This window comes from Bombus bifarius, unplaced genomic scaffold (genome assembly GCF_011952205.1).
Source record: "Bombus bifarius isolate JDL3187 unplaced genomic scaffold, Bbif_JDL3187 scf7180000008199, whole genome shotgun sequence".
Taxonomy (NCBI): domain Eukaryota; kingdom Metazoa; phylum Arthropoda; class Insecta; order Hymenoptera; family Apidae; genus Bombus; species Bombus bifarius.
This window is the reverse complement of record NW_022884505.1, coordinates 1,526,350-1,554,006: the sequence shown is the minus strand read 5'-3', so window position 1 is coordinate 1,554,006 and position 27,657 is coordinate 1,526,350. Positions and strand designations below refer to the sequence as shown.

The 27,657-nt window shown below is 37.1% G+C and overlaps 1 protein-coding gene across 10 annotated transcripts; it reads right to left on the bottom strand.

Annotated features, from left to right (window-relative positions):
* Positions 1-56: 56 nt before the first annotated feature.
* LOC117210210 (acetyl-CoA carboxylase) lies at positions 57-27,657 on the bottom strand. 10 transcript variants are annotated; one of them, XM_033453006.1, is made up of 14 exons: positions 27,420-27,657; positions 22,665-22,810; positions 21,228-21,434; positions 18,742-18,982; positions 9,295-9,418; positions 7,880-8,210; positions 7,311-7,608; positions 6,959-7,172; positions 6,497-6,830; positions 5,946-6,406; positions 2,042-5,866; positions 1,675-1,954; positions 1,316-1,596; positions 57-1,225 (listed from the first exon to the last, which is right to left on the bottom strand). In XM_033453006.1, the coding sequence occupies exons 2-14, from the start codon at positions 22,693-22,695 to the stop codon at positions 611-613; spliced, it is 7,242 nt and encodes a 2,413-aa protein (XP_033308897.1). In that variant the 5' UTR covers positions 22,696-22,810; positions 27,420-27,657; the 3' UTR covers positions 57-610. The 10 variants fall into 10 exon arrangements, with proteins under 10 accessions (XP_033308897.1, XP_033308896.1, XP_033308898.1 ...); XM_033453005.1 differs by lacking the exon at positions 22,665-22,810; XM_033453007.1 differs by lacking the exon at positions 22,665-22,810 and having other exon boundaries at positions 21,228-21,386; positions 27,420-27,656.

The window sequence follows — 27,657 nt, the reverse complement described above, 5'->3', positions numbered from 1 at the left end:
TTATTCGCATTAAATTGTTCCTAAAGATCAAAGAATTTTTTATATTTCGTATCACACACGATTGGAAAAATAGTACTTCGTACTTTAAAAATTATCCATCGATCTGTTTTCCTTTTTTCGACGGAAATGGGAAATATCGATGTACACATTAGTCATTCGGTAAAAGTAAACGCAACGAACAAACTTTTTTCTAAAAAAAATACACATACATACATGCATATACATATAAATAAATAAACACATATATATTACTTATTTATTTATTTATATATATGTATGTACGTATATGTGCAATATAATTTCTATATTCATGAATACACTCATTATAAACAAAGGGCACGTTTTGCCATGGTTTAGGAGACGGCAGTGATACTGTCTGACACTCGATAGCATCACCATTGAACTTGAATAAGACACGAGTTCGATTACTTTCTATCATCAAGTAACGCTATCGATAGAAACAATTATTAACTTTCCAAAAATTATACTACTCCCGTACAATTTGCTATTAACAAGAATAACGAGTATCTGTACAATTAATTCTAAGATGTAGAACTACATACACCAGGTACGCAGATAGACAAGAGATTTTTCTTAATTTAGAAAAACATTAGGACGAAGCACTTGAATCATTGTGGTGTTCCTGTGTGGTCGTTTCTATCTGTAATAAAGTTCTTTGCAATTCTGCACGTTCTGCTGGTTGTAATCTGTGCGCAATTTCTAAAATTGCATTTAATCTCACTTCTGGACAAGTTTCAAGGGCCTCTTTGACTCGAGAAACGATTGCGTCTTGTCTTACACAAGTGATGTTACGGGAAACAACACTATTTTCATCTTGACGTTGATTCTCCAACCAATTCGTTGCAGCTTCATCTTGATCCCACAGATAAGATTCTGTAGCACCTTTGTCTTCTATAAACCATCTACGCAACATTGCACCGACTTGTCTAACGTCCAAAGTGTGTTGGGTTGATAGAATTTCCTTCTTTATTTCATCCTCCAAAAGTCTTCTTCTAAGTCGCCAATAAAGCAGTCTGCGTGCTTTTTTCCATGGAATAATATCATGAATGGTATTTTTCTCAAACATTCTCTCTGGTGTATCATGAAGATCCGCGAAGTGAACTGCTACTTGCCGATACATAGGTTCTAAAAGTTGCTCTCTCTTACGAATTTGGCTTTCAATGTCTGTTCGTTCTTCAGCTGAATTTGCATTGGCTAGATTTTCCTAAAACAATGATTGATATCATAATGTGTCCCACACACGACCTATTTATAAAATGTAAAAGATTATAAGGAAACAAAATTAGTTTCTTACTTTAAGCTTCTGTATTACTGAATCAACCCTATGCATAGCTTTAATTATGTCTTTAGCTCTAAACTTGATTTCTACTATTCCACCAGGTTCTAAAACTCCACCTCTGCTTGTATTGTCAGCAAACATTTCCATGTAGCGAGGATTTATCGTTGGATCAACGACAGCCCAAGCACCACCTCTTAGTTCTCCATTTGGTGGAATATATACAAATATTGGTTTGGTATATTCTCGTAAGCCATCCACAATATAAGCACCGAATTTGATAATTTGCTCGTACATGTCTAGAAAAGATATAACGTTAGTAATTCATTCGATAGGTAAGAATGAAATTTTAGTAATTATTAAAAATCAATAAAAACCTTTCATTCCACCAGAAAATCCTCTCCAATTGGCAAAAATAAAAAGTGGAAGCTCTTCTTTTCCAAAGTCTTTGATAGCTTGAGCAGTTTTGTATGCACTGTCAGGGAACCATACTTGTCCTGCCTGAGATATCGTTTTAGCTTCTGAATCGAGATTAGCAGGATCAGCAGGTAAGTGCAACTCAACGGTTCTTGTTTCTACTGCAATAACACCGCAAGGTATTCCGCCTAATCTTGCTCGTCCAGTTACTACAGTTTGAGCCCAAGGCCTCATGATTTCCTGTAAGTAATATTAATAGTATAGAAATGTTCGAGTCATTTTATTAAACTAAATTAACATGTAATATTAATCTAAAATAAAATATACCTGCCAAGAGCCACGATCGAAGAATCCACTTTCCCAATAATTTGTACCATTTTGTATTCTACCTTCGAGCATGAATCTTGGGTCATATGCTGCTTTTGTAGGAACATACATGATTTCTCTGTCGACTGGATCAGGAAATGGTGCTGATAATATAGGAAGGGGTGCACCCTTAAATTTGGGACAATAGCTTAACCATCTTAAAGCAGTAGCAACACCCTCTAGGTCCCTTACGTTTGTTGCATGTGATACCCCATTATTATGCATAATTTGTATACCACCTAACTGATTATTACTAGCGTATACTTCACGGCCTAACACAGTATTCAATGCTTTGTAACCAGTTAAAATGATGTGAGAATTTTCTATTTGGATGACCCTTTGTCCAAGACGTACTAGGTAAGCACCAATACCAATCGCTCTACAAGATACAATGGAAATCGTAACGATTTCGTCATAGGCTTTCGATGTTTCTCCGGCAATCATACCAGCGTATTTTAAATTTTCTACACCAAGACCATCATCTTTACCAATAATATCGGTAATCTTGTAACGAGATTCTCCTTTATCTTCGATCAACGAAGTTTTCACTGAATTAAGCGGTGCTAAACGCGCGTAATCATCTGGTGTTAAATATATATATCTAAATCCTTTCTCCGGTTCATCCTCATCCTCCCAAGCAATTCTGAACAACGCTTTCACTTCCTCTGCTAGACCAATGCGAGCGCCAGAATTTGCAGAGAAATATATTCGAGGAATTCCAAGCTGTCTAGCTCTTTCAGACGCTCTGCAGAACACTAAGTCTTCCTTCGGACCAAAAGAACCAATCAAATGTGTCAAATCATTTGCTATCAGTATAATGTCTCGACCAGATACTGGATATTCTGGTGTATAAAGTCTTAATCTCCAAGCAACCATACCAACGTTATTCTCACCAGGGAGTCGTTTTTGTTCCACTAAATTGTCACCCTCTAATACTAATTCCACACAATCCATCACAGGATTTGGAATAGTTATATTGCATTGTGGCCTTTCTTCTATGTGTTTAATCCACATTTTTTCGGTTTGTTGTCTAAACATGTCTGGTAAATCATATACATACGTTGTGCCAGAACTTTGTGCTTGGAACCGTTTTGCTTGAAGATAATCTTTGGTTAGATATGGCGTAGAAATTGGAAGACCATGCATAGGTCCTGGTCTCCAGGTACCATTTGCCGTCGAAGAAGGATAAGATTCGAAACGAATGATACCAGTCTTTGGATCGGTTGCCTCCATATAAAGATGCAAATCTATGCTATATCCGCTATCGTTGGCAATGCACAAACGTAAAATAGACGTTGGCTTCCCTGGTGCTGGCCGAATCGTCATTTTAATCTCAGCCTGACGTACTCGTAATTTCCATAATCTCGGGCCATACCTCAGTACCATACTGGTCACGCTTTCTTCTATTCTTACTGGATCCATAATAACTGTGGGTACGAAATTTAGGAAGATATGATTGCATTCCGTACGCTTAGCAAGCGGATGCGAGAACGCGACTTCTAATTCATCCATAGCCTCTAATAGTACACGTTCACCTTCGTTGTGAAGATAATCGAAACTAGCCTCCTTCGTGATAAGATCAGAGTGTCTTATAATGGAACGAATGAAGAAACGATAATCCGTGACTTGTTGTCCTTTGGCAACCTTAGCCCGGCCAAGGTAGAGATGCATTTTTTGATTCGAGGTTGGCAGAGCTTCAAGATCGTAAGTTCTCATTCTGTTTAATTCCAATTGGAAAGCACAACCAGGCTCGAGATGCCGATAAATTTTATCTTCAACAAAACCATCTCTTTGACGGTATGTAAAGAATTTTGGGAATTGTCTTTTCTTTAAAACAGTGAAAGTGATCCTTCGTATGTCTCGTGAGATTAATTCCTCTTTGTTCGCGGCGCACCAATCTCCAAAGAGTTTCGCCATCGTAACATCATCGTGATTTTCTTTCTCTTGGACGGCAATGCTCAAAATATGTACCGGTTCTGCAGATCGTTCACCCATTTCCGCTGTACCAGTATTTTCCGCAGTGCTTAAAGATACGTTTATGGACGTGCTGTGTCTCGATTCGCTTGCAGCTGCGTCTACTGCCTCTGCTAAAACTTTGGCTGAAGTTGAGGTAATCGAAGACAGATCCTCTAGGAGGTCGAAAACTTCGTCGGAATATCGGGTGAATTGATCCATGTCTTGGAAAGCTGCCATAGCCCCGACTCTGTGATTAACCGAAGATTGGTTTTGTATGTTAGGATGATTGTTAGGCAGCAAAAATTGGAAATGTACAAGCGGTACTTCACCAGACAATTCCAGATGTTGCACGCAAGTCAACTCATAACTAATATAAGATCTGCGAACATAAACCTCCAAAGCAGCATTGCAAACTGTACGATTGGAATGGTAGAAGAAGTCATGTAAAATATCGAAAATAGATGTTTCGGAAAGGATAAGTTTCTCTAAGTTTTCTGGATGGAAATCATGGCCGTACATGTCTACCGCTGACAAGAATATAGATTCCATTTGGTTGTGTCTTAACTCGTAAGCAGGTTGGTGAGCAGCGATTAGAATTTGTCTCGCACGTAACGCGACACGACTATGCTCTGTACGATTCAGGCTCGTTAGTTCCGTCAGCGTGCTCGATAACTCGTCCGTAAGACCAGGTTCATTCGCCCAGAGATGATCTATGAGCATAGTTACCAAAACGTTCTTCTTCGTGACTTGGTTATGGCTGAAAATCATAGCTGTTATTGTTGCTACATCATCTTTGTACTCATCGATTAAAGCAGAAACACATTTATCGTAATGTCCTTGTTGGAACTGGCTTTCAACGGTGTAATATTGTCGAAGTAGTTCGTGAACAGCGGTCTTCATTCTTCCACGTATTCCGTTCCTATATCTTTGTACCAGTTGCACTATAGCTTCGGTAGTTAAGAAGAAGACGTCGCGTTCAGATCGCTTGGAAAGACTTGCTGCATGTCCATCGATCACAGCAGCAATTTGTTGACTAGGAAATTGAGCTAAAACAGAAGTTATGTTTCTTTCGTACAGCGACATCAATTTCCTGATTTTTTTCTCTACGGAAATCGGAATTCTTCCTGATATCGTCGCGATCACTTCTTGAAGTTCAAGCAATGGTAAGCTAGGGTCACGAAGGGAATTCATGAATTTCTCAAGAAGTTCTCGTACTCGAGGTACGTGGTACGGATCTGGTAAACAATATCCTCCGAGAGTGTTTTCTAAAGCTGTTCTGTATTCAGCATGAAGATGATTCAATTTTTCAGAAATTGCTGGAGCTACAGTTTCCGGGAATTTACCAGTGTACTCCTGAGCTTTTGTTACCAGAGATGGATCGTCCAATTCTAATCGAGCAATCAACGTACCGGCCTCGAGAATGGCACCTGGTCTTTTAACATAAAAGACGCTACCAGCTTCGCTCGCTGTTATTGTCATTACCATTTTCATGACTTCAATTTCTGCGTATGCTTGTCCAGCGTCCACGTGACCACCATCGTCGACTAGATAGCTGATTAGTTTGCCAGCTGATGGTGACCTCAATAAAGAAGGATCGTTGTCCTTTTCGAAGATGCAGGTTTGGTTTCCAATGATGATCCTGTAACGATCGACTTCCTCCCTCATGTAAGTCGTGAAACTTGCACCATCCAAAGAAAGCAATAATCCTCCATCCGATAGTCGGTGTAGTTCTACTTCTTTATAGGAACCGTTCATAACAAGAAAATAACTATTAGGGCCTGACTTAGCAGTCTGTATTTTATATTTGTATCCGTCGTTAATGAGTTCAACCTAAAAAAATTTTTGTTAAATTTATAATATTCGTAAGCAAGTATTTATACACAAATTGACGATATAAAAATCAACTTACGTCGATAACATTATCTAAATCATTGCTGGCTTGTATTTGTCCTTTCTCCAACGCTGTTTGAAATCCAGAAAAAGCGGCAGTGATTGTTCTATCAGCGATATGAAGCGCACCGCACGTTATGGCTAATAATACATCTGGTTTGTCACTTCTAACGCGTTCAGCAATCAACAAATCAAGCCACGCAGTATCTATATTGTTCTGCTGGAAAGATTCAGTTTCTAATAGCGTAATCAAATATTCGACGGTGGTTCTGAAATCACCCCTAATGCTCAATTCTTTCAAAGCTATGACCAAATTTTCTCGAGCCTGGTTACGATCCTCTCCCCAAGAGAAACAATGTCCGAATTGTGAGTCTGCAAATTCATGGAGACCTCCGGAAGCTGCTACCGAGAAGTAACCCCAAACATTCTTCGAGGATCGGAAGTTCAGTTCTTGTACCGTACCAGAACTCGGTTTAAAACCTAATGGAGATATTAAAATTTATTACAGCAGAATTCCTTAATGATCAAGCGCGATCAAATGTAATTTCTTTTATGAAATATAATTTATACCTTCATCAGGATTTTCACTAGTAATTCTCGCAGCTATCACGTGACCCCATGGTTGGGGTTTGTGTCTCGGTTGATCGAAGTCAATGACACTATCTCCCCATGGACTTTCACCATAAAGAAGACGAATATCTTTAATATGATGTAATGGTAGCCCCATAGCAATTTGAAGTTGTGCCGCGGGCAAATTAACATCGGATACCATTTCAGTACACGGATGTTCCACTTGAAGACGTGGATTCAATTCCAAAAAGTAATATCGTCCAGAAGTGTCGTACAGGTATTCGACAGTACCTGCGCTGACATATCCAACCATTTTGGCCAATCTTACAGCAGCCTGTTACAATAAACAATAATGTAAAAAATACTGTACGGGATGAACACAAATTTTCACAATAATGTCCGTTAATTAATTTATGGTAAAAAATTAAATATTTTTGATTCGCCAATAGGATCGATAATTACTTTTTCCATCTCTTCAAAGACTTCGGGTTTAGCAACCACAGCAGGCGCTTCTTCAATAATCTTTTGATGTCTCCTCTGAATAGAACAGTCACGACCAAATAACGATATCGCGTTTCCATAATTGTCAGCTAATAATTGAACTTCTAAATGGCGAGCACATTTTGCCAATTTCATAATGAATATCGGAGATCCGGGTATTTCAGTTTGTACCTGCCTAAGAAAATCGTTAAGCATTCTTAATATAAAGCCTCCAACATCTTGTTACATAAATATTCTTTACGTAACGTCTGCAATTTATGTAACGAACCATGTAAAAAATCTTTTAAATTAATTTGACAAATTTCCTTCTTACCTAAACAATGTGGGCAATTCTTCAGCGTTCTCCACCTTTCTGATACCTTTTCCACCACCTCCCTCGCTAGCTTTCACCATTATAGGAAAGCCTATTTTGTTAGCTGCTGCCAAGCATTCTTCTACCGTTGAAACGCATCCTTTCTTGAAAAGTTCCGAAGATATTTTTATCTTTTTTCCACTGTACTGTGCCTTTAGTTCCGAACCTGACCAAGGAAGTGTCGGTACATCTGCAGTTTGCGCTACTATACTTGACGCGATTTTATCTCCAAGGGCCCACATTGCTCTCTCGGATGGCCCTGAAAGATAATTACTATTCATTCATTTATTCTTTCAATTCGTAATTTCTTGATTTTTCGAATCGCATCCCTTCAAAACCTACTAAGAAGAATATTTCCTCGAATACCCTACCGTGCATAAGTATCTGCATATATTCAAATTATTACGGCTATACTACAATACTTTGATAGTCGTCGTACTTATGCATGGTAGTGTAAGATTACAGAATTTACTTCACAATTTACAGAATAATCTTCAGCTATCTCTTCATTGTCATCCAAAGGATCTTACCAATGAAACACATGTTATTTTTGTGCAGTAATTCTGGCAATTTTGGATTTTCAGAGGCATGACCCCAACCAGCCCATACAGCCTGGACCTGAGTGCGTACAGCGATGTCTACGATCAGCTCGACGTTCGCGTAATTGTTGTTGTTGGTCCCACCTGGCACGGGTACGTACTGATCAGCCATTTTGATATATTCCGCGTTCGCTTTTAGATCCTCCGGAGTGACCATCACGACGAAACGTACGGCGCGTTCGTTCTTGAACATTTCGTACGACCATCGTCGGATCGAACGCATACATTTTACAGCCGCTATTCCGTTGTTGGCGATTAGGACCTGCGATTTGAAAAATTTGATCACTCTATCGATCGTTAACCGTGAAGCGTCATTTAAGCGATGACTAAATATTGACGATAAAATGTTATTGAAGGACTAGTGTGTCATTGGTAACGGCACTTGCAATCTGAGATACACAAATACGTTTAGAAAACAAAAATACATTGGAGTCCAAGGCGAAACTGAGAAACAAAGGAAAATCTATTTAAATCTTAAAACAAATTTACAATCGAGACAAAACTAATTCGTCGGTTCGGTATCGAGCAATAATTATATGGCGAAAGATTGTTAACGCTAGAACTGTAAAACAACCAAATTTTTTATAATACTTTATCTTCTTCTCTTTTTATGTATAACGTAATTATAGTCGATAGTCTGATGTTATTAGAAGATAAATTGTTGAAGTTATAATTACGCTGTTCAAAATCGGGGAGATGTCATTTGCATAAAATTTAGATCCGAATTAAGACGAATATGACTAACAATTAATAAAGAAAGATATTCCAAGTTAAAGTTGTCACGGTACTACCTTGTTTCGTTCGCGGAAGGAACAATGTGCGTTTCACATTGCTATTACAGTGGAGTATCGCGGAACAGGTATATCTAGCAACCTATGATTCAAGATCATTCAAGGTCGCTCGAGGTCAACTACGAAGGTCGTTTGGCCATTGTTGCGAAACTGTACGGCGAGTGCCTTGAGAAATACTGAAGCGGAACGCGACATATCTACGCGTTGAACGACCTCCTTCTGCAATTGCTTCTTTATACTCGACTGCTTTAAGTATCGATTTTATTAAAAAGTTACGTCTCTTAGTTATAGATTACTATCCTGTGCGCGAATATTTTCTACAAATTAAATCATCTCCTGCTCTATTCGACTCGTTCCTTCTATCCGAAGATGTCGAATATCTTCTCCGTTAAAAAGAAATTACATCTTCCGACAATAAGATCCAGTAATAATTCAAATTGTTACAATGTTAAAAATTGCAAAAATTTCTGCAAGATTCACACGCTAAAAAATCGACCGTTGTAGTAGAGATACGTAGTGAAGAATATACGGTGCTCGTCGAGAAAACAACGTTACCTTGTTGATAACTTTGGTACCGCCGAAACGATGAACAAACTCCTCGGGTGTGGCAATAGTGAAGTCCTTTTCCTGTAACCGGCTCTGCGTCTGAATCATCACCGTGCCCTGCGACATGCTGGGCCTACAAAATCAAACGGAGCGCGCATTAATTTTCACTAAACAGGCGTTGGCTTCGTTTCATCGCTTCGATCCTCATCTCGAGAAACTCGAAGAATCTGTACCAACTGCTTTAAAATTTGCACGCAGACTAGGGTAGCGTGTGATCGTTCTGGGTACAAAAAGCACGGAACGACGAACGTAAAGAATCGTCAGCCAAATTCATTTGCAGGCCGAATAGGCTGAGATGAAAATGAATTATTATTATCGCTAGATTTTACCCATCGTTGTCAGCCATTATGTTTTAAGAAAAAAAAAAGAAAAAGATAAGGGATAAGATACATCCTCGTTGGAGAAAAATGATCTTCTTTTGTTTGATAGGAATTCTATTATATTCAAAATGTGTACTATATCGAGAAAGAAATGATAGGAACGAAGGGGAGAAAGCGTTAGTGGATGGAAAATCTGGGTGAAAATGATGAAAGTAAACGATAAAAAAGATTTTCACGAGTAAAGAGGGAACTTTTCGTCCGGTACATATTCTGCAATAAACGTCGATCGAACGTTGCGAAGAAAATAACGAGAAACGAAGGAAAGAAAGTGTGACCGGATGAAAAATTGGTTTTAGGTTTTTCCCTTGGTATTTCAAGGTGATTTTTATCATCCATTAGCGGGGAACACGCGAATGACAGCGGAGAAAGTATACGAACCGTTAATTTAAGCGGCTCACGCAATGCCATTCCTACAAGTCTGTAACGCTTTCTGAACCTCCTATGTATCTCGGCTGGATGTACAAAATTGTTTTTATTCATACGACGTGCATTCCTTTTCTTCCTTTGACAAAAAACCAGATTTCAAGAGTAAACGCAGATTCGCGCGATTCTTTTCCAATCCATATCCCACGATAATCGCTATATTTAACATCTACGCGATACAACGTCTATTAATATCACTATAGAACTGCCAAAACCCAGTCGAAACGACTGGTATCAGATTTTTGCTTTTCTTTTGGCAATTATTAATATAGTTTATTCTTATCGAGGTGGAAACATATTTGTATAATTTATGTATACAGTCAGTGAGAAATGTATTCGTACGGTATTTAACTTTAACAAAATTACTCGTACCAATTATAGAACAACGTTTGGTAATAGAATTTTAGCAAATAGAAAATATGCACATATTCTTGCTACTCTGTAGAATAATAATGCTGGTGGAAAAAAGATAGAATATGTATGTCCTTTGTGCAAAATATTAATATTTAAAAAACGACAAAAACACACGCATAATAAGTAGTCGTACTGTTACAATTTAATGGCAGAAATTAGCAAAGGCTTATCCAATATCTAGGAGAGGAAATTACCAAGTTTGATTATTTTCATACTTAATAGGCTTTCGATTCTATTATAAGGTATTTGATTATATTGTATAAATATATTTATATAAACTAACGAGAACTCTATTCGAAATATTTTTCCATTCTTCTGAAAGAGTCCTCTGTAAATCATTCCTCGATGAAGCCTGGTCACTTCATATTTTTCCTTTCAGGTGGTCTCGTATATTGTCGATAATGTTTATACATAAGCACTGTCCAGGTATTTTTAAACGTCTCCAAATATTATGAAAGATTCACGCTCGCGTATTAGTAGCATTACGCTTTCGATCGCTATCTCGCATCAGCATGAAATTGTCTGTCAAACCCATTTACGTATTTACGTCTTAACCAATGCTAAATACCTATTAATATTTTCACAAACAGGAATAGCTATCACGTTCTTTTTTTGAATGAAAATTATTCTGCAAACTTGTAAGATTTATTCGTTGAAATTTTATCGATAAACGGATGTTCTACGATATTTCTATGAATTACTGTACGAATATTTTCTATACCGACCGAATAGCTGGTATCTCTTTTATTTAAACAGAAACTTAATGATACATATTTACACAGATACTCCGTTTATTTTCATATATTCGTATTGCTTCGAGCTATCGAATATTCTAATAATACGCAAATATGTACAAGATAATATATTATTCAATGACACGTTCTTTAAATTTCTTTCCTACCAGCGTATCGTCTGAAAACACTTCTAAATATACCTGTACTTCCCTTGTCATTCTCTTTCTTGTTTTACTAACGTATCGAACGTCTAGTCAGCGGAACAACAACTCGCAACGATCGTTTGTTCAAACAAGGACCGCTTTTTACGAAGGTCAACGGGCCAAGTCCACGAATTTACAACAAAACAATGCTGCATCGATCTTTTCGCTATCTTATGTCCGGGACTATGTTTCAATGATCTAAATCGGCTGATGAAACCTGAATTCGAAGATGAGAAATATCAGAATGTCAGTGAAAATTAAACCAAGGTTGCCGACATTCGAAATGAATGCGAACGTGTATATAGCGTGCGTGCGTGAACGAAGAGAAAATTAGTTCACCAAACGACGTGTTTCGCGATGATTCGTGTCTCTTCATTCAAATTGAAAAAAAATATATGTTTCAAACGTTTTACCCGTTAATTGTTTTCTTCTCCCCTTTAACCGTCTGTCTCATCGTTACGTCGATTTTCGTTCGTTTCGAATCTTTTAATGGGCAAACCAATTTCTTGATCGATTTAACGCTCGATCGGTATCGTTGACCAAGGACGATTGAAAAAGGTTCGAATTAAATTATTGAACTTTAAGGTCTACTTCTTCTATATTTCCATTCTATGTTTCCCTTCGTCTTCTATATTTTAGTGCAACGAGAACATTGAAAATGACATTTGTCAGACGTGAAACATCAATGACGCTTATCAAAGTAACATACTGAATAACTAAATATAAATAACTAAAATTAAGCTAAAGTAGAACAAAGTTGAAATTGAAATAGGCAATTAGATAAGAAATCTGAATAATCCAATGATATTAGCGAAGAGATTGATTATCTTTTGGATTAAAAGAGCCAAGTGGAAAGTCGTACTATATCGAGGGTTTAGTTGAATTAACCGTTATAATTCGATGATGTTAAGACAACAAAGTGCATTACGTTAATCCGGCGGTGGCTGATTGTTGGTCGTTGGTGAATGGTTGCGGCGTAGAGGCCGATTGTTCGATCGACGTTTCTTCGTTCATTCTCGGTATTCCAGGCATCAGGTTGTCGCAGCTCTTCCAAATCGGATCCTTCTCTGTACTTTGAGCTAAGACGAATCTTTTTATGCGTCTCATTTCGAACCCCCCTACTATTCAATCTTCTCCATGACAGAAACTTCAGAATCTTACAACATTTTGTACGTTTCAGTACGTCAGACTCGCTTTGTTATCTTCCTTTCGATCAGAATTTTGTACTAACAAGTATTTTGCAACTTCGGTTACGTAATTTTCATTTTATTTTCTCCGACCATTTTTCCTTTCTTTCTGATCAATTCTAATTTCCAATGCTTAATCCAGCACGTATCACAGACAATTTTTTATTTTAATTCACAGGTTTCCTCTATGCTCGTTGTATCTTCAGTTATACGTAACATTACACGTAATCTTCCATTACAGGTAAAATCGGAACGAGTACACGTTATTTTTATTCCATTTTACCTATTTTTGACCAAACAAACATTTTTGTTTTCTAGAAACAAATAAAATAGTTGGTCGATATTCTTCTAACATTTTCCTGCATCACCATCTTCCAACCGGTCTGGTATTCTTCCTTTGCAAATATTGTTTTACACTACGACTTAATTACTTTGCACGATACTTGACCTTCGCTTCGAAGAAGGCTACAGAAACCGCTTCCGGATGGAATACCGGTTCACGAGGCCGAAGTCGAATATTCTCGTTCTTTCAAACACGCCTCGATCTGCAGCGGTATTCATCGAATTTGGCCGCAGATTAACGCGTTTTGTCAACAACCGTAGACTTCCGTGTTCACCGGATCTCTTCGCCTGCGATTTGCGATCGCGTCCCATGCGCGATTTTTCAGCCACACAAGCTATTTTTTCGCATTCGTCCAGTCTACGCGACGCGCGACTGAAATCTTCCGGAGTCTACGAAAAACGACGATTTCCGTGAATCATTAATTTTGCGTAGGTCGCGCCAAAGGTGAAAATAAGACGACGAAAACCTTTTTGCGTCTTTTCATCTCACTTCTTCTTCTCTCGAGAAGAAACTTCGAACTTGTTACCGATCGTCGAGCAAACATCGCGTGTCATAGTTCCATCTTTCGATTATTTCTTCGTGGAAACTGCACGATCGTTCATCTGGTAAATTATCAATCGATACTTGATTCGTGTTATCGATTGATTATTCATAAGGCCTTCTAGATGCAAGTCTGTGTTTTAGTACGCTATAGTAAACGCCAAGTTTCATATAGACCACGTTCGTAATGGGAATTAAATGAACTGGAACGGAGAACCATCAGCTGATGGTTGTACCGATACTTTTCGTTTGATCTTTCCACCGATGCTTTCGATCGACCTTTTATGGAAATCGGATCTCGGACGCGGATCACGGTTTCAGCCGTGATTTAAGGAAAAACCATCGATTTGGATTCTCAACTGGTATTTGTGTTAATGCGTTTTAGTTGATCTTGCCCGGTGGGTCTTTCACCAAATTAATTAGATACGAATGTATCGTTTTGGGTACGGTGAAACTGACGTTTGACACAGATTTAACGAATCACAACGCCTGAATAGAGGACGCGCACACCTGGCTCGGAAGCGACTTAAATACCTGCCCAGCATTCTTAGAAGACTCGTGGGCCACTGACAGGTAGCAACGTGCACAGTATATACCTTTCATCCAATGTTCCCCTACCTTATAACACGTTGCTCAAGGAAGCAACGTGCTCCAAACTGACAACTCGCTGGCCGCTTGAACGTGTTTGCTCCCTTAAATCACCCTTCTCTTTCCATTTCGTTTTCGTTACTTTTCGTTATCTCACACGTATTGTGCACGCATTAAACTTTAACCGAGATGTCCAGTTTGAAAATCTGCCGATTAACACGCGTGACAGACGATAAACGCGTCGGTCTTCCCAGCGACATGCGTAGTTTTTCGACAAATCGAAATTTCGTTACGATAAACGTTTCGTTTCTTGCGGGCGATACACTTTGGAAAAGTTTCCCCGCCGCGTCTTTAGGTAAACATTTTTTTCTTTTTTTTTCTTTGTGCGGTTTTAACGCGTTACCGTATGCATAGAACTGTGGTGAATTACAGAGTTGTCGTTTCAAACTCCTTTGTTATTGAAGACAGTGTACACGTAGCTGAGATTAAGTTTCATTTTAATTCGAAACTTAGCACTTAGCACGACACGCGCAAAGACACGAGATTCGTAGATGAAGATATCGTTATGTCGAGAATACTGGCGATTCGAGGCAACAGATCAATTTGCGAAAAATATATTTCAACAAAAAAGATTACTTTACGGTTGTGACAGTTTCTTCTTTTTTTTTTTATAATCATATATGACTTTTTCGATATAAATAATGTTAGAAGAAGAGTCATAAAAATTATAGGGAGAGGATACTTAACGCGTATGTAGCAGAGATTGTAAAGCCAAGGAGTAGTCAAAATATGATATAAACAGCAGATGCATGTAAGTACTGTTACAGGTGTATAATATCATGTAATCGTAATTACAGCAACGTGCACAAGTGCAACGTAACTATATAAATCTGGTCATATTCTATAAATGTTATCGTATTTAGGATATGCTGTTTACTGGTAGAGATTGAGAGAAGAATAATGAAAGACTAAATAATTAAGGCCAAGTGACGATGGTGACGAAGTAATTGGAAAATTGCAGGTAGATAATCCATCAACCTTCATTAAAAGGAACGTAAGTACATTTTTCTTATTTTGAAATAGCGATGAATACAGCCTCCAAGAAATATTATACTTACTGAGGCGGTATACATAATAACCGACTCTAATGAAACTTAATTAGGTAGATCGTCGTTGTATTCTTCAATGCTACTGTTGAAATCACTTTCCATACATAATTTTGTTATCGTATTGCTTCACGTTGAACTTCGTAATAGCCGTGGAAAAATGTTACGTACGCAGTGGAGAATAAACAAACATGAAATTCATCGCGGTCGCTACGAAAACCGATTCTCCATAAGTTTGTGAAAAAGCTGGAAAAAATTCTTTTTTTTCCACTTTTAATAAAAAAGAATATTTACATTAACATTAAACTTACATTTACATTAAACATTAGGTCGAACATCGGTTAATTAGACAAACATTTATTGCTTCTTGTACTGATAGTTAATGTAACAAAAAGAAAAAGAGAGAAGGAAGCCTAATCCTCGTCAGAATTTTACAATTTTTTACGGTATTAATTTTAACGTAAACGGCGTGAAAAAAGCGAACGTCTTTCGTGAATCGCAAAATAGTTGTCGTCTTACTGGGCACAGTTCAGTTTAAATAAACGTTTCATGAGGAACGGAGATTTCATTTAAATAAAGAAAATATCACGCGAACCGATAGAACTGCAAGGTGTTCTACTTTTTCTTTAAAATACTGTCACGATTACATAATCGTGCAATATTACGAAGTGCAAAATTATTAGCGTTCGTCGACGAACGGTCGTTGTTAGCGTTACAATTTTCATTCGTAACGAAGTCGCTTAGCATTGACAATCGACGTTTCATGAACATCGTCTTTTATTTGAAATTTAAAGTAGCTGAATAATAGTTGTAAGTATCGTGGAGTTCAAAGCTTTCACGTTCGCGATTGTCTTTCGTTTCGTTCCATCTAATTCAAAGACATACTTCGTATTGGGAAACAGTAATTCTCTTTCATAGCATTTTCAAGACATTTTAGACGATGTATTTGTAAACTTCAAAAATTACACTGGATCTTGTAAACTTGGCCTCTGTAAACTGCAAAACCTGGTTAACAATATTTTTTCAATATAAAAATAAGTTAATATTTTATACACTACTTTCTCGATTATTATTTTTATATCATTAATTGCGATATACGAAATACAAATAAATTACATGCTTTTTTATTTCGTCTTCTTATTGATTAGTCTATGATGTAATATATTTTTACGTAATACACATTACAGACGTTAAACATATATTGCAATGTAATCTAACGTAATGGACATATTACCTTTAAATTTATCGTCCGAAATACACGTTCGGAACAACAAATGATAATAATAATAACGTTAAAGCATTCACTGTTTTGCAACAATATGCAATTTATAGTTTACTCGCCATCGAAATGTGCATCGCTACGAATACGCGTAACGTTAAGAAGATAAATGTCGGAAATAAATGATTATGATGTCCTATATTTTGTTCGTGAATTACGAAAAATTTGTAAGTAAAATTCATTTATATTTTCGAATGTTACCCTTTCTTTATCTTGTAAATGTCATATACAATTATGAATAATTTATACGATTATTACGTAATGATCGATGTTTGCGGCTTGCTGAGAAAACGATTAGTCCGTTTTATCATATACAGAAGTAATTGTTCAAGGTCCGTTCCAAATTTTACGAAATCCTAGCTAAATACGCATTGAAACGATGGTAGGAGAGAAATCCGCATGATATAACGTGACCTGACTTTAAAGATCATGAAATAAGAAGGTTCGTTTGTGAAATGTAGTTGACGAAAACGACAGAATAATTAGTTTTAATTTTAAGCATAGAATTAAGAATATTTAATAAAGCAACATCCAAAAACTATATGTTATATATATTTTAATGAATATGATTAAAGCAAATTAATTGATTTGTACAGTAGATAAAACCATACTGTACCATACTTCGATTATTTTGTAAGTTTTTATACATATATTATGTACGGTCGATGTATTTTTCCATTTGTATATTTTCCATAAATACACACACAGGTACAGTTTTTATAATATTTTATGACATAAACGTATAAATTTTTCATTTAGTAAAATTTGAAAATTTTAATGAAATATAAATAATTTATAAAGAGAATATTTATTTATTCATAATATATATGGTAATTAAGCTTTAACTTACGTAATTATATAAATGTGTTGCAATTTAATTATCGGATATCAATCAGTATTTCTTAGAACAGTTAAATTGCTGTTTAATTATTTTATTTTTATATCTGAAACTAGTAATTATTAACTAAATTTCATAAACAATTTTTTTTTTTGGGTCTTGCGATCTTCTGATAAATCTAAGAATGACGTTATACGATGAAATACGGCAAATAGAAAAAAATAACGAATTTCATGCATAAAGACAGTTCTATGTGTTATGAAATCCTTGTAAATATTCAATACCGTTCGAGTCGATAATATGACTACATTTTGTTGCTCTCGTAAATGAAAAGTGCTCACAATTATACGTAAATAGCGACAGAGTTCTACTAGAAAAGAGAGAAAAAAAAAAATAAAGAACAAGTTTCAAATTTGCCTATAGCGTATTCATGGAATGCAGATCGATATCATAAAAAGATCACGTAAATCATACTACTATGCTACTTGAAACATTCCGCTAGCCTAACGAACACGTCTCGTTTGTATCTCTCCTAGCAGTACAAGAAGATGAATCAATCCTAATCGTCCACGATCTTAATAACTTCTCATTCATCCTTATGGAACGTTTAAAGATCATTGTCATGGTGAAGGGTAATTGTCTTTTAAGAATAGACACCGTTCACAGGGCAACTGTGCCCAACAAACAATCGTATACCACTTCCCATGGTTCAACACGTGGTAGAAACTCCTGATGTCTCCATTTAAAACGGAAGAACTTCTTAAGGAAGAATTCTCCTTTTAAAGAAGGTACCCATTATCGTAGAATAGCCCTTGCCTTTTAATAATAATTTCCAAAGTCATTAACGGTTATTCGAAAAGATCTGATCTTCGAATAAATCTCGTAAGAATTGATCTGTCGAAGATCGATATATATATATATATACACATAGTATTTTCCTCGTTGGAAAAGATTTCCCATGTCGATAACATCTTCTTTGTTTTGACTTTTATTTACTACTAGTTACTTTATCTTATCATTTGTTATCGTATGTCCCTTTTCAATATCTAAATCATATAAATCTATAACGTTTCCTTTCCATTAATCTCTTCGCCACTTGAGGTAAAAAAATATAATTCTTCGGCTAAAAATAATCTAACCGCGATCGCTTATCCATCGAACATCAATAGGATCCATGTGGATCCGTGGCGAGTCCTTAAATCGAATACAAAAGGGTCGCGTCAACGAGAGTGACCGTTCTCGGCTACCGTGTTTCGTATTTTCAATTATGTCGTTTACCTGTTCGCTTTTATCTGATCGTTTAAATAGAAATACAAGATCTAGAGAAGAAAAAAAAAAAAAGGGTAGGAAAAAAAGATCACCTGAGGCGCTTGCGGCGCTCGATCAAACCAGCCATGGCATTCTGCTGCACCTGCGTTGTGGTAATATCGTATGATTCGGATGGGAAGCTATCCTCGATCTCCAATTCCTCGCTGCGATCATTGTCGGGCTCCCCGACGACGAAGCTCACTGGATTTTCCGACATGGTGCTGCTCGAATCGTTGGACCTGTTCACGTCCTGTTCCGAATTCTCCTTGTCGTCTGCCTCTCTGTCAATGTTACCTTCAAAATGTGTTTCGTTTCATTCAAGATCGGCCATATTTTAAAGAGAATTCAACATCCTTTGCAAGTAAATCTCGTGGCCAGCGAGTTATAGAAATTCGCTATCGCGTTCTCCCCATAGCGGCTCGCGAATCTCTTTTCCGCTTTGCCGTTTGAACACCAAGGGCCACTCTTTAAACATTCAACAGCTCTTATATCGTTCATTTTTCACGTCGTTACCGTGTTATTAATTCGTACGCATCGATCGTAAAACTTATCAATTTCGTTCGCATTTATCGCAAGCTTCGATCTTAAATTTTATCAATACCATCTATACGCACTGCAAGTTTCTCGACTTGTTTACATCTATCTGTAATCTTTGACGTTAACGCTGATCAGTTTTTCTTTTTTTGTTAATTTATCTATCGAAGCATTTCACGCGGTGTTTCTTTCTTCGTGGAAATATAACGTCCTCGATAAGCTTCCGTGCAAATCTTTGGAGCTTTTTGCGACAGATTGTGTTGCGAGTGGCCCTCAATTGAATCGCGTCGAGTATATCCCGTAGCTCGTAGGCAAAAGATCCAAGTGACGTGGCCAAGAGAAGATGTGGTCATGCCAAATAAGCCGCATGCATTTCCCAAACAATAATAACGAAAAATACGAGAGAAGCATTTCTTCATCAAGCAACCGTTGTATTTCGGGTGATCCGACCCAGCACGTGCTTGTTATTTGCATACGTAATAATTCGGAAATCCCAACCAGATGACCAACTTCGTCGAAAGCCAGATGAAATGGTAGACATGCAAACTGATAGTACGAAGGCGTGAATTTCGTGAGACGTTATGATTAATTTGAATATTATCGCAGTTATGATTAATTTTGTTATCACCGTGGTTATGATTAATTCTAATATTATACGATGTATACGGTAACTGGCGAAAGTATTCGAACACTCGAAACCTTTCACGAACACGTTAAGTCGTATTATACGAAACATTTTGAAATTTCAGTCACGCTGTAATAAAACATAAATACCATCGTTGTACTATTATGTAATATGAAATAGATGTGAGAACGTACATGAAAGCTATAAAGTATTTAGTGTAAGTGCATGTGCCTCTAAGAAGACAAATTGTTCAGCGCCACTTCTGATCATTTTTTAATTTGCAATGGCGTAAGAACACGATCGACGCTAGATTTTCAAGAAACGAATGCTTCTTCCACGAGTTCGCTCGTCGCGAGGAAACCAAACTTAAGAAGAGCAGCGTTTGTAGCGTCGTCGCTTTTCTGTACTTTCCGATTTACGGATTCGATTAACGTGGCTTCTGAACGTGGTTCATATATTTCGCAGAGGTCACGAAGCTATTTAAACCATCAATTATCCATTGTGTGAATAAGCTTCGATACTCGGTGGATCGGTGAAGTTCCGCTACGAGATTCTCGTACAACCGAATACAATGTTGATAAGAACAATAACGCCAGTATCGTCAGGCAACGTAACCCGCGTTAAAGCTTTCAATCGAATCATTCTCGCTCATCGTACGTCACCACCGATACGACCTTTATAGTGTTTACGATACATTGACATCCTTTAAATTCATGAATAAACTTTCAAGAGGCACCTGAGTGTTCACGTAGATTAGCAACTTGTTAGTACTCGGTGCTTCGTCGATGATGATTAGTTACATTTGGTAAACCGTATTTTCCGTTATTTTCGAGATTCGAGCGAAAAATGGGAAAAAATACCACTGCAAAAGGAAATTGTTAATACCAAAACCACTAAAAACGATTAGTGAAAACCATCGGACAAAGTAGAAAGTGAGGATAGGACGCGCGAGAGCTTGGAATCTTGGAGCTCCTCAAATCTCGAGAAATTCCAGGTTCTCGAAGTTATCTTTGTAATTCGAAGTTCTTCAAGATCAGCTAAATAATAATTTGCACACGAAGATATCGTGATACCGCGAATGTACTTTTACTTGGCTCGCGATTGACCAACGAATTCGTGTTTATTAGACTTTGCTCGCTATCAATTCATCGGTATCGTTTATACGAAGAAAGCAGAAAAACAGGTTTCTCGCGAGCCAAAAATTCCATCTTTCTTTCAAATTTATCCGGGGGCGAACGATACAAGCATTTTGCGTCCTTACAAACACCCACCTCTAACGAAAACACCAACGAAGAGGAATCAGAAGCAGGGCAAAACCAAGAGAAAATAAAAAGAAAAAAAGGAAGCCAACCCAAATTTCGAGGAAGCCTGATTACTCACCCTCGTTTCCTCTACCAAAGTTTAAGAAACGAATTGCTGGTATAATGTCAGCCCACCACCCTTGCTGAGCTCGATCCGTGAAAATAGGTCCAAAGTGAACGTATCGGCGTGCTATTACAGCGAACGTGAAGCCAACGAAAACGGGAGCAATGAGAAGAACTGCGGAGGGAACACTTCGGGAATCACTTTGTCGAGCTTGAATAAAACCTTGAAAGAATTTCCGAGGATCAAGTAAAGGACCCTTTATCCGAGAATTTGTCTTTGGGGCTCGCGTTCTTACTATGTTAAACGGAAAGTTCGTGCGTTTTCATCGAAGTCCGTAAGGGACTGCATTTTCTACTTCTTTTCATTTTTTGTATTTTTGTGTAAGAAAGCAGAACGGAAAATTCGATAGCTTGTATCGATCCATCGCAAGATCGTCTTCTTTTCTTCTCTCGAAATTTGCTTTTGCAGCTAAACGCGTGTCTTTTTCGTCTAAAATTTTCAAAGTATCGTCGTAACGTTAACATGTTGTTTGTTTTAGGAATCGTGCAGAATATCCTTCGCGTAAGTTTAAAGGTCTTACGTCTCTAAACGTGACACGTTGTTTTCATTTTCAATTATGTCATGTTCAAATAATTCTTGTTGAATCGTGCAGCGATATTGAAGTTAGAAAATCAACGAGAATCTACGTGGTACGTTTTTCTCTACGCTTTGTTTCGTCCCTCTTATATTTATTATACCCTTTAATCGACGACACAATTTTCATTATTCTCTATTGCTTTCTTCCGACGTTACGTACGTTTTCCGATCTTTATTATTGCTACTATTATTGCGATTCAAAATTATATCATTCAGATTCCGAAGTTCGGTAAGTAGAAAAATGATACAGCGAATAAAGTTAAACGAAAACACACGCACTTTCCGTTTAATCAAATATCCGTTTCGAACGTTTCACCCTTTACCGATACATAGGACACGGATACGTTCGTGCGGTATTGTGCAGAAGCTATTCGTGGCGAACTGAGACCAGGAATGGAATATTGCACGAACCTTGAAGTTTACCGATGTAATCGTATAATATCGTTTTCGTATCAAAATCGTTCAAGATGAAAGTTAAGATCGAAGAACGGGAGAATTTCGAGGCGCAGCAAATTTCCAACTTTTTTAACTGATCTCAAATAAACCGCGCGATATTTTTAACATAACGATCTCTGCGCTTTAAAACCGGTACATATTTTTCTAATAATTCTACTCCACTTTCCAAAATCTATCACACCTTACGATATATATATATAAAGAGACAAATTTCGATAATTATACAGACCGAACACAGATACGAAGATCCGATTAATATTCCAAGCGAATCACGGTGAACCTCGCCGAAACGCTTCAGGGAGAACGCGTGTTCACCACGAGTTACTGTGTTCCAACGATTTTAAGAGATCATCAATGTACCGAAAAAAGTATCCAGAAGACCTCGAATCATACCAGGTGACAGTTTGATCTCTGGATATTTGCGTTCTTCGTGTCGACGAACTTTTCCCGCCAACTTTCCGCCGCTATCCTATTGCCTGAGTCCTCCTCTATGATCCCTTCTGGTGCTTGACGATTTTCCACGACAAGCAACAGACAAACCGACGAAATATTGAAAAAGAGAAAGTTAGAAATATCTGAAGTAACGATGTCAATACAACGAAATTGCAATTAATATTTCGCAAGGTGAAGATTTAATCTTTATATCTTTTCTATTTCTATGCTTTATATCAAAGAATTCCTTCTTTATGTTTATATCGTAGATAAATTTCGTTCGAAAGAAGATCACTCGCGATTTCGCCTGTTTCCGTAGATTCCTAGCAACGCGATCAGGCGATCGTACGACGTGCCCTCGTCATCGTCGCGCTTCTATTACTACTTCGTATTTCACGACGGCAAGCGCGAAAGGAGATACGACGACGCACTAGCGTGCACACGTTGTTCCTACCGACACCGCGCCCCTTCGTCAACGTAACGCGACTTACACGGAGAAGAGGAAATCGGTTGGCGTCGAAATACGAGTCGAACGGAGTACATAGATTGTCTCGTGCGTACGCGGAGTTGAAACGATACGAAGAAAAAGAAATAAGAAGGAAAAATAAGAGAGAGAGAGGGTGGGGAGGGGGGAGGAAGGGAGGGAGGGAGGGGGGGGGAGAGAAAAAGAAGAAACCGGACGACAAGGTTCAGAGGTCGTCAGACATCGACGACACTGTGTTTGTTTCCACTGAACTTTTCGCGGCAACGCGTTTTCGATCCACGCCGATATCGCGTCCGATGGTCAGAATTTTTGTGCGGGTCAAAATGTGATTGACACGCGTGCTTAGTTTCTTTCCTCGCTTTTTCATCGTTTTCGTCGATATCTAATTTGTTTCGAATTAACCGGTTCCTTTTTTCAAGTACGCTCTCCTCACTTTCGAGCAAAGGGATTTGTTCCAGAAAGACCGATACGATCGTTCGTCGTTTTGTTTTCTTCGTCCGCTCGTAACGCTTCGATGGTCGATGATTCGTTCGACAGCGACTTTTATTCAGTATGTTTCAGTGCTTTGTGGTATTATCGATGAACAGACGGATAATATATTGGTGTGCTCGCTCCTTTCTGCTATTCTAGTCGACTTCACGATTAAGCTTTACAATTAAACGCTCTTATAGCTTCTGTCGTAGCCTCTACAGTCTATCCGCGGTTTTACCCAACGCTAACTTTGTTTGTTGTTTTGGAAGATCAGTGTTACGCATGAATTGTTCTACACACGTGTGGTTCCCGGTACTTTCGCTTCTTCGCATTCGTCCCTTCGTTTTCCTATTTTCGCGTCACTTACGGCGATTCTTTAATGAACTATATTTCGATTTGTTTGCCGATAATTGTTATTATCTTGTAAATGTAAGTCATCGACGGTGTTATTCAGTCTTCTGAAACGAAAATGAACTTCCTTGTTTTCCCGGTGTTGTCTTTTTTTCTTTTTTTTTTTTCTTTTGAACAGTGCTGTCAACATCTTAATGGACCCCGATCGTTAAAAACGTAATGATAGCTACGCATGTAATACGTAGTGGAGGGATACGATATGGACATTACCACGAGGAGGAAGGACGTGAGTGTTATTCACACGATCTGGTGACGTCCACGTGTATAAGTATAGTCAAACGTACGATGTAAATGCGTATATCCAGTCGTATTATGGATATGGTATTCTACATATAAGATTATGTAACTCGTGTCATGCGGTATATTTATCTGTATTATCCAATATATTATTTCACATTATTCTTTGTTACTATTCTCATATATTATTTGTTATTATTATTTTGCGTTGGAGAAAATATAAAAAAATCTCTTTGCGATTCCTTCGCAAGGTAACTATCGCGATAATCGATTTTCGTATTTGATATCGATCTAGGTAATAATTATTTCGAAAACGAAACTTCTGGTATCTTCGATTAATCGTGATAAATTTGCTGTGAAATTATTTCACAAACTTCCAACTTATTTACACTTTCCTCGTGTATTTGAAAAGGAAAATTCATTTCCATCGTTACTCATTTTTACATTACTTCGCACCAGACAGTAATATCGTCAGTTTTTACTTAACCAAATGATGCACGAAGTTTTGCTTAGGAATTCTTTAATTCTATAATTTGCAAACCTATAACTTTGTGGCAAATTTCCATTTACGAATACGAGTACCATTCCTTCGTCTCTTGTCGTAAAATACGTAATTCATCTGTAGTATTACAGTATATTAATAATTTTACGTAATCAAATTGTACGGGAAGTCTGTTTGGAAATTTTTCAGACTTTAGAATAGACGTTCCGTTCGCAGAGTCGGAATCATCGCGCTTAGACATCAACAACATTTCGTACTTCACATTAAAATGAATGCTCAGCTTTGTCGACGATAAGTCTGTACGTGTTCGCTATTTCGATCGGAAAGAAGTTGTCCGTTTATCAGCCGAACGGGAGAAATGCTTTGATGATAGTTAATCGAGACGGAGAAGATTTTGACCGCGAGTGCCGCGTGCTCGATTCGTGACTTCTACGAAGAATCGTACGATGTTAAGTCACAAATCCGACAACTAACTGAGAACGTGCTTGCCTGATTGTGTATCAGTAATTTACAAATCGTCTATCTAACGAGGTCTATCGTGATAATACTCTCAACCTAAACGTAAACTTATTGTTACGTTCGCTAGCTCCTCAACAACGCTTCTTCTCTTTTCCTTCTTCTTTGTTTGTTTTGCCCTTTTTTTCTTTTTGTTTTGCCTAGGCGATATTAGAAATTCAATTAGAAATGAAATTTCTCACCGTAATCCGTAAGCTTTTAGATTTGGCAAGAGGGAAAAACATTTTCTAAATCCTATTTCATACTGTACAATTTTTTTTACACGCGGTATAAAATGTTTTTACGCAAAAAAATTGATTAATAATTGACTAATAGCGCAAAAAATGAACAGTAAGTGCAAAAAACTACAGATTAAAATGCGATCGTCAAGTATGTATAACGTCAATAACTTTAATCATACGTACGAAGTTATAAGATTAAATTATATTTGACAAAAATCTCATAATAATGTTATATGTACAATACAAACAACTTGTTGCTGATAACATTAATAAGGGAACGCTTTTTATTAACATTATCAGTAGTTTCATGGTGTGGGAATGATAGAGAATGACGTGGAGGGGATGAGAACCTTTGACCGTTTCGAAATACACCTACAGTATATTCAATTGTCTTGTGAAATTTGTAATTTAGAGACAGTAGGAACAGTTTTATGATATCGATAAAATATATATCGCAGGTGCGAAAAGCTGATGGACAATAATTATTCTGAATGTAAGTAAGTTCTTGACATAATCTCAAGACAAGCTACAGCTCAAGCTCGAATAATCACGATCAAAATGCTAACGTATGTAATATACGGTAGCGCGAGATATTTTTATATTCAAATATCTTTGTATTTTCAAATCAATCTGTTTCCATAAAAATAGTTAAACATGTATCTTCTAAATATTTCTTGTAATTGTAGAAACTTATCCACCGTAATTAATGACAGTTGGATCGATCTTTTTAAAAATGATATATATATACATATATATAACTTAATCAACCGATCTATGAAAAATTAGAAATATAATTAGCACGATACTAGATATCATATTTAGTAATGCAACAAAAGATTGACTATCAAGGTCGCCGATCACGTGAATATAGGATTTTATAAAATCGCATGATATGTAAAATGTCGTTCATTGATAAGTGCAGTATCATCTATTGCATAATCGACAACGCGGGTATTACGATTGACAGCCTATAAAACATTTGTATACTAATATGCGAAACATTCTATCATTTTTTCCCACAATTTAACTTTTAATATCTTCGATTCGAATGTTTCCTTGTATTCTTGTTCTTCTTTTATTTATACAATTTTCCTGTTGACCAATGCACGATAGTATGTAATATTTGAACTGAATGAAAAGATACAAACCGAAAATGTCGACAGAGAAAGAAAAGATCTTTAAAAAGCTATTACTTTATCGCAAAAATCGACGATCAATAGATATCGTATATTATCAATTATGAAATATAAATAAATTCAATGACGCTCGATAACACTAACAAACGTAATATCTACAAATAAAGGGTAAAATATAAATTGTCAAGCTGGAATGAAATAGTTATACGAAGATTAGTTTATAAATAAATTAACTTATCGTCTGTGAATTCGTATAAGCTATTAGTGTATTTTAATTTTACGAAGCACTACGTAGGCACACGGAAGTGTATGTTTTCTTATTTAATAAACGTATTACGATTCCTCAAAATTTTAATACAAGAATCCAATACTTTGCATAACAAACGGACGAAATTTTTATTCATATTGTATTGTACGACAGTTACGTATATTTAGCGGTAACAAACTCTATAGATTTTCACACAAGGTAATCAAAAAATTGACAGACCGTTCTGATTGGTTGATTGGCGAGTCAGGCGACGTATACTCTATTTTGATTGGTTGGTGGAAACCGTGTGGTGTATCCAAGTAACACGCGTCACCAACCGATGTATACGAATACAACTCTAAACGCTACTCGTATATGGAAATTTTTCATCTCATTTTTGGGTAATTTTCAATGAAAAACACCGAGACCCATATAAAAATAAAAATCTAGAAACTTACCGGTGACGAATCTTTCGCGGTGCAGTAGCACGCTCTTCATTGAGGTTAGGTTTGTCTGCCCCTCCGTGTTCTGTCATTCGATATGCTTCTATTCGTTATTCGTCACGAAAAAATGTTACACGGCACTGCCTTGGCCCAGTTATAGTTTTGTAACGACTGAACACAGTCGATCACAACATAGGAAATTATTGTCACCTTTTAAACATGGATTTTTTTACTTCCGCTAAGGCACGTACAC